The 7,690-nt window shown below is 37.4% G+C and overlaps 2 protein-coding genes across 2 annotated transcripts; one reads left to right on the top strand and one right to left on the bottom strand.

The window, feature by feature from the left end:
* Positions 1-1,328: 1,328 nt before the first annotated feature.
* LOC112727452 (3-ketoacyl-CoA thiolase 2, peroxisomal) lies at positions 1,329-5,787 on the bottom strand. Its single transcript, XM_025777189.3, has 14 exons — positions 5,419-5,787; positions 4,359-4,435; positions 4,138-4,222; positions 3,842-3,968; positions 3,662-3,760; positions 3,503-3,570; positions 3,296-3,403; positions 3,085-3,162; positions 2,877-3,009; positions 2,699-2,795; positions 2,365-2,488; positions 2,151-2,259; positions 1,821-1,904; positions 1,329-1,727 (listed from the first exon to the last, which is right to left on the bottom strand). The coding sequence occupies exons 1-14, from the start codon at positions 5,509-5,511 to the stop codon at positions 1,618-1,620; spliced, it is 1,392 nt and encodes a 463-aa protein (XP_025632974.1). The 5' UTR covers positions 5,512-5,787; the 3' UTR covers positions 1,329-1,617.
* Positions 5,788-6,758: 971 nt separating this feature from the next.
* Positions 6,759-7,310, top strand: LOC140176742 (uncharacterized). Its single transcript, XM_072208287.1, has one exon. It carries the CDS (start codon positions 6,759-6,761, stop codon positions 7,308-7,310), a length of 552 nt encoding a protein of 183 aa, XP_072064388.1.
* The last annotated feature ends 380 nt before the right edge of the window (positions 7,311-7,690 follow it).

The following is a 7,690-nucleotide window of genomic DNA, read 5'->3' as shown; positions in this document are numbered from 1 at the left end:
ATACGCCTTTTTACGCAATTTTCTGCAGAAAATTACATTTTCGAACTCAGAAAATCTATTGAGTTCAAATATCATATTTAAATTTTCTAATTAACATTCTAAATCTTTGAACCTATTTTGGGCAATTAAATTATTTTAATTAAGCGATTAATTATTTTTTGTTCTTACCATTTGTGTGTTAATTGAGGTTCACTTGATGCTACAAATAAGTATTGACTAAATTTTGTATTCCTTAAGTAATTTTGGTTCATCTCTTAGTTTAATTGAGGTTCATTTGAATCCAGAAATGAATTCGATGTGTTTTTGTTAATGATTGAGTCTTTTTGACTATTTGTTTAAATCTGAACTAATTTCGATTCATTTGTGTGCTAATTGAGGCTCACTTGATCTTGTTGATAAGTATTGACCAAATTTTTTATTCCTTAAATAATTTCGGTTCATTTCTTAGTTTAATTGAGATTCATTTGAATGCAGAAATGAATTGTGTTTTTGTTGATGATTGAGTTTTTTTTACTACTTGTTCAAATCTGAACTAATTGAATGGAATAGAGTGGAATCTAAGGCAATTGAATAAAGTGATAATAAATAATTTCATTCTTCTTTGTTAAAAAATTTGGTCAATACTTATCAGCAGCATCAAGTGAACCTCAATTAATTCATAAATGAATCGAAATAAACTAAAAAACGAAGCGAAATTATTTAATGATGGCATCAAAAAAAATCAGAACCAATAAAAATATTAGCAAAATGTTGTTGTTGGTGATAATAACAAAAGAAGAAGAAGGAGGAGGAGGAGGAGACAGACGAAAAATGATATATTTTGAGTTTAGACAAATTTTATTAGACTTGGTTGTCAAAAACACTTGAATGTATAGTTGAACTGTTATGCTTAACCATTTCTACACAAAATTTTGTTAACATTTCTTGCATATATCAAATCAACTAACTGTTGGACGCCAAAAAAAAAAAAAAAATCAACTAACTGTTTTAACCCGACCTGCAGTTAACACCCTCTAGTAGAGTATTAATAGCACATTTTCCTTTTCAATAAATTAGTGAAGCTATGAAGTCATTCATTACTAAAAAAAAAAAGAAACAAAATAGAGACGGTACTTGAAGTTTGTTTAGTTCTATTACATTAGTGAAAGTTCTTCTATTCTGCGGACTGCAAACAGACCTAAGTTCGGTCATTCGTATCACATCTGGGATGTATTTACAAATTCTTGTTTTAGAGCTAAAGAAATTAAAAGCCATTTCCTCCAAAATCGAAACTCAAATACATATCCCATGATAATTTAATGGTGCAGATTTAATATAAGTTATTAATGTAGATTTAAACTAAGATTTAATAAAAACTTATGCTTATGGGTGATAGCTTTGTCCCATGCACCGAATGCTCGTTACAAATTCTATTCCTTGAGCCCTTCCTTTCAATACAATAATATTTCTAAACTATAGTGACTTTGCAGGTAAAGTCTAAAAAATAAAAATAACACGTCTATTAAGAATATAAAGGACTAAATCCTTCTTCAAGTGATGACATTTTCAATATCACAAAACAAGGCTTTATTTTTAATTAAAGATCACCAAATCAAACGACGATGGAGTAACTAATTTCTAACGAGCATCCTTCGATAGAAGGTTGTTGGTGGCCACTTTTCGCGCATTGCTTAGCTCATCAACACCATCACCTCTCTCAAAGACAGCAGCTGCCCCCATTCCAGTTCCTGCTCAAAATATAAAAATAGCCATTATCACCTGCAATGCAGTATTCAGGCACAATGGGTACACACATGCATGCATGTTCAAAGGAACTGTACCTATGCACATAGAAATGACTCCAAACCGACAGTCCTTTCCGCGGCGCTTCATTTCATGCAACAGCGTTGCAGTGCATCGCGCACCTGGAACAAGTAACAAGTTGCAAAATAATAAGAATGTCCAGTACTACAGGTCATAAAGTACAAGAAACAACAATCGAGTTTTGGTTTGTGAACTTCACAAGGATGACAAAAGATGGTGTTCACATAAAGATAAATTTCTTATAAATCAGCAGAATCACAGGCCAAGGAGTATGACAAGTTAGACTTTATTAATCAGCAATGGTGTTGCAGCTTTAGGAATATTGTGGTGGAACTTTTGGTATATACCTGTTGCACCCAAAGGATGTCCAAGGGCCATTGCACCACCATTAACATTGATCTTTTCAGCATCAAGTCCCAACTTGTTGCGGCAATATACGAACTGGGAAGCAAATGCCTGAACAAATGCAAACCATGCAAGTTAAGAATATACACAAATGGAGCTAAGAAGTGAGAGCGCAATATTGTTTAGCCCATTGATCCATAGTGACAATTATAGTACCTCATTTATTTCAAAAAGATCAATATCATCAAGCTCTAGACCTGCAGCCTTTACAGCAACTGGAATTGCAGCAGCTGGGCCAACACCCATGATAGCAGGATCAACACCAACTGCAGAAAATGACCTGCATAACAATCAAGAAAATAATCTTCTTCAGATTAAAACAAGGCACTTCTTTTTTTTTTAATTATTTTGTTTTGTTATTTCACTTCTGGAGTACATCATATTTGAAAATCTATTGCCCAGTATTCATTGATGGACATGCACATTCCAATTTGAAATCCGCATACAAATTTTGTGAAGGATCATAACTTCTATGTTACCGATTGAATACCTGAAAACGCCAAGGATGGGTAGTCCTTTTTGCATTGCAGTACTCCTTTTCATCAGTAGAACAGCCCCAGCACCATCACTCACCTGGCTCGAATTACCTAAAATCAAGCGACCAAGCAGTGAAAGTATCAAATATAATTCAAGAAAATGAACTATTAACTTTAATTATCTTATTATACCAGCAGTAGTTGATCCATCTTTCTTAAACACAGGTTTGAGCTTTCCAAGATCAGCCACTGAGGCATTAGGTCGAATTCCATCATCAACGGAAATGGTCACAGGCGTCTCATCACCAGTTTTGGGGTCCACAATCTGTTTTGGGGGGAAAAGTTCATTTAGGGCTAAAACTCTAAACATAGATTAGCCATGCACTGAAACAGCAAATACCTTGGTGGAAACCGGTATAATCTCATCTTTAAATCTTCCAGCAGCAGTAGCAGCAGCTGCACGCCTGTGAGATTCAACCTACAAATTTTGTTTTTTTTTTTTTTTTTTTAGCAAAACTCAGTTAAAGAGTGTTCTTTTAACCCCAAGAAAAAAAAGAGAGAAGAGAAAGCAAGGGAACATAATATTGCACCAAAAGGTATATTCAACTTACAGCAGCCTGATCCTGTTCCTTCCTTGACACCCCAAAACGCTGTGCAACATTCTCAGAGGTAACCCCCATTGGAAGAAGGCAGTTTCGGGCTTGCTCAAACTGTTTTACCTATCAACACAGTATAATATATCAGCACCTTGTAGCCATTTAAGAGGTTTTCCAGAAACTAAAATTGGAGAATGGTGGTAGAATAGAGGAAAATAATACTTTAGGATTGACATCTCCGTCCCATCCCATTGCATTAGTTGACATAGATTCCAAACCAGCACCAATACCTACACAGAAAAGCCAGTAAGTCATGAACAAAAGGTGCCAAAAAGGTAACAGCACTCATAAGACGTGCAAAATAATTTGATATATCCTCACCAATTTCATAGAACCCAGCCCTTATAGATGCAGCTACATCAGCAACAGCCTGAAGCCCAGATGAACATTGCCTATTAACTGTCCTAACAGGGACAGTTTCTGGATAGGAGAAATAATTGTCATATGTCAAGATATTAAACCACAATCATTTATCAAATTCAAAAACATAAAGACCTATACCAGGGAAACCAGCATAAAATGCAGCCATTCGGCATTCTGTAGCTCTTAGAGCACCAGGTGCCAATACAGAACCCACAACAATGTCACCAACTTCACTCGGGTTCAAGTTGGTTTTCTCTACTACAGCCTACAATAAAGCCTTACAAAATCATGTTCATGTAAATGGTCACATTTAACAGACTGGAATGTGAACAAGGTACAAAGTCAACGTACATAATCAACATGTTTAGGATAACATGTAAAATTTCTAAAGTGAAAAGGTAAAATAAAATAAAAATAAAAATTGAATATCAAACCTTCAAAACAGGAGCTAGTAGATCATCAGCAGGGGTGTCTTTGAAACCACCACGTTTAGCCTTACATATGGCAGTCCTATATGCTCTGCAAATAGGTAAATATTCGCATTCAAAGAAGGATCAATAAACCATGAATTCACTCCAACATTGATGTTTAATATTCGTACGTAAATACTATTCATTAAAATAACATGTTTAATTTGACTAAGAGTTGAACTTACGCCACAATTACAACATCATCCCCAAATACACCAGTCCTTTGATAAGCAGCACTGTCCCCGGCAAGACACACTGAAGCCTATTTGATCCAATGTTCAACAAACAAACACAAAAATACCATAATCAGTTTAATTCACAGTACATGAGCAAGCTTATAGAAAAAGAACATTTTATAAGATTTTTGAGCTAAGAACAAATCAAGAAAACCAGATATAGCAAACGTATCATATGGCTAATTTTTAAAAACAAACGATTCTGAAAATTCTGATCCAAAAATCTATGTTGAATGGAAGCTTTCAAAAGTCTACTCTGTACTGGTACTGGATAATTTTAGATACTCCTACTTATATATTATAAATTTTAATTTAGGTTTTTCTGAAATATTATTCTCATATGTATGAAAGTTCTAGAATAACAAATAAATAAACACATTTAAGTATTTATATAATATACCCCATTAAGATACTTAAATTAGCAATTTTTTTTTATAGCAAGTTTATATATTTTATGACATGATATATATTTATTATCCCGTATCGTAGTATCCTAACATATCCATATCTTAATTTCTTCAAGCATAGCGTTTCCGCGGTTTCTTTCAAGATAGCTAGTAATCAATCAAGGGAATAAATTATTGCAGAAATAACAAAAGGTTGTTCTAGATTTACAACCTGCACAGATAACAGACTCAAATGCTAGAATCTTCTAAACCGAACGCTTGTTTAAAGTGAGTAGCATCAACCTTGGATCAATACTTCAATAGAGTGGAGGTAAAATCAAAAGAACTAAGGTCAATATTCCCATCTTTTCCGAGCTTTACAGATCGGTTAGCTCTTTACTCAAATTAAAATTACAATAAACAGACATGGATGCAAAATGAAAACCTTTTACAAATAATTTGCAGAAATAATCAATCGGAGAAATCAAGTGTCGCAAAAATAGCCAAAATTCACATACGCTATTAAAAATGGAATAAACGAAAAAAAAGGTGGCGATAGGAACAACGCGCGAGATAAAAATAAAAATAAAAAGAATTGGAAAGGGAATGGGATTGAAGCTCACAAAGATGGATGAAGATGAAGATGAGTCGACGTTGAAGGAGGAAGGATTGAGATGGTGAAGTAGAACCTTCTGTCGGTTAATGGCTTTCTCCATGTTTGGGGAAATCGTGATTGTGATCCTTTCGATTGGGAAATGAACCAATTCAAAGGAGCGATAATGCAGAAAGACGTAAGCTTCTTCACTTGGTATTCCTTCGTTGCTTCTACGACTATTTATTAATTTATTAACATATTTATTTATTTATTTATTTAAATAAATAAATAGATCCTGATCATTTTGATTTAATGTAGAGTATTAAAATTATTCATGAAAGATGGCGTCACTACATCTGTCTATTTTATATCTTCAAAATAAAATAACAATAAAGATGCACGCACATCGGTACATTGGATAAAATGTATATTGAAATAATAAAAAATAAAATATATTAATAATTTAAATATTTAAATATAAATATTTAATAATTAAATTTTTAAGTTGTTCTGGCCTAGTCCACCAGCGATCTAGGTTCGGAGATGAACGGCCGATCCGACGGGTCACTTGACCTGAACTAGGAGGTGACCCGCACATCATCTCCTCATCCACGTGGTACCTATACAGCTAGCAAAAGCTTTTAGGAAGGTGGGCCTAGCTACAAAGGACCCACCCGAGTACAGACTATAAAAGGGGAGGGACCTATCCCTCCCCAGAGGTACTCACTTATCCTAACCTTAATAGCCACCTTTTGTACAGATACTGACTAGAGTGTCGGAGTCCGTGCAGGTGGCCCCACCACATCGTCACCCCACTAATCCAAGCAAGCATCTTCCTCCAGCATCCCAGCTCGCGCCCAGGTCCAAACCCCTTTGAATCTCTGCTCCAATACCAGTTCAACCCGACCGACCGAATGCCCGAACAGACGAACATTGGCGTCGTCTGTGGGGACCTGGCGTGGATATGGAGTTGTTTCCGCCGTCAGAGGAGCTCTGGGAGGAGGGAGGAGCCCGCATGAGAAACAGGGTAAGCTCTGCAGCCGCCTCTCGCGAACAGTCGAGGCCACTGTCCCGACGAGAAGACCAGCACTCCAGATCTCCCGAAAGGCGTCCTTTCGGGGGAACAAGGGATGAGAACTTGAAAATCATGCAAGAACTTAGGCATAGGATGCAGAACTTGGAACGAGAACTAGCCACGAGAGACCGATAGTGTCCTTCCCACAACAGGGACAATCGCCCAAGCCTGTCTCGCACCTGATCTCCCACCTGAACGTCAGAGGATTGTGGAAGAAACCCTAGGAGGGACAACGAGCGTGCAGAGACCCACGTTCGGACTCTCTGCTGCACCCCCCGAAAGAAAAAAAGGTCATGGAGAGACCTGGAGAAGCGGGGGAAGGAAAAGACGGGACCCCATTATCATGGGAGCAACCCCTTTTCACCCCCTCCATCTTCAAAGTCCGGCTGCCGAAACACTTTGACAAGCCGACGGACTTGAGGAATGACGGGACCGAAGACCTCCAGGAACACCTGATGGCCTTTGAAGACAGGATGAACCTCGAAGGTGTGGGTGACGCAGTGAGGTGCCGAGCTTTCCCGATAACGTTAGCAGGCCCCGCGATACGGTTGTTCAACGCGCTTCCGCAGGGGTCCATTACGGCCTTCTCAGATATAACTCACATTTTCTTAGCGCAGTTCACCACACGCATCGCCAAGGCTAAACACCCGATCAATCTATTGGATATCACCCAGAAGGCTGGGGATCCGACCAGGAAGTTTCTGGATAGATTCAACGACGAATGCCTGAAAATCGACGGCCTGATCGATTCGGTAGCCAGTCTGTGCTTCACGGATGGACTACTAAACGAAGACTTCAGAAAACACCTTACTACCAAGCCCGTCTGGACCATGCAAGAGATCTAGAACGCGGCAAGAGAATACATCAATGATGAGGAGGTTAGCCAAGTATTGGCAACTGACGAGCGGATATTTTATATGCTTTTTGACATCACTTTCATATAGTTTTTAGTAATTTTTGTTGAGTTTTTATTGAGTTTTTATAGGTTTTAGTGTTAAATTCAAATTTTTGGATTCAACTATGAGTTTTTGTGTTTTTGTACAATTTTAGGTATTTTCTAGCTGAAATTAAGGAGTTGGAGCAAAAGTCTGATTTAGAGACAGAGAAAGCACTGCAGATGCTGTTCGGATCTAACATACCTGCATTCAGAAGAGCTTTTCTGGAGCTACAGAAGTTCGAATGGAGCGCTCTCAATGGCCATGGAATGCTGACTTCCAGAGCTTTC

The sequence above is a fragment of the Arachis hypogaea genome, chromosome 12 (genome assembly GCF_003086295.3).
Source record: "Arachis hypogaea cultivar Tifrunner chromosome 12, arahy.Tifrunner.gnm2.J5K5, whole genome shotgun sequence".
NCBI lineage: Eukaryota > Viridiplantae > Streptophyta > Magnoliopsida > Fabales > Fabaceae > Arachis > Arachis hypogaea.
This window is presented reverse-complemented; position numbering and strand designations above follow the sequence as displayed.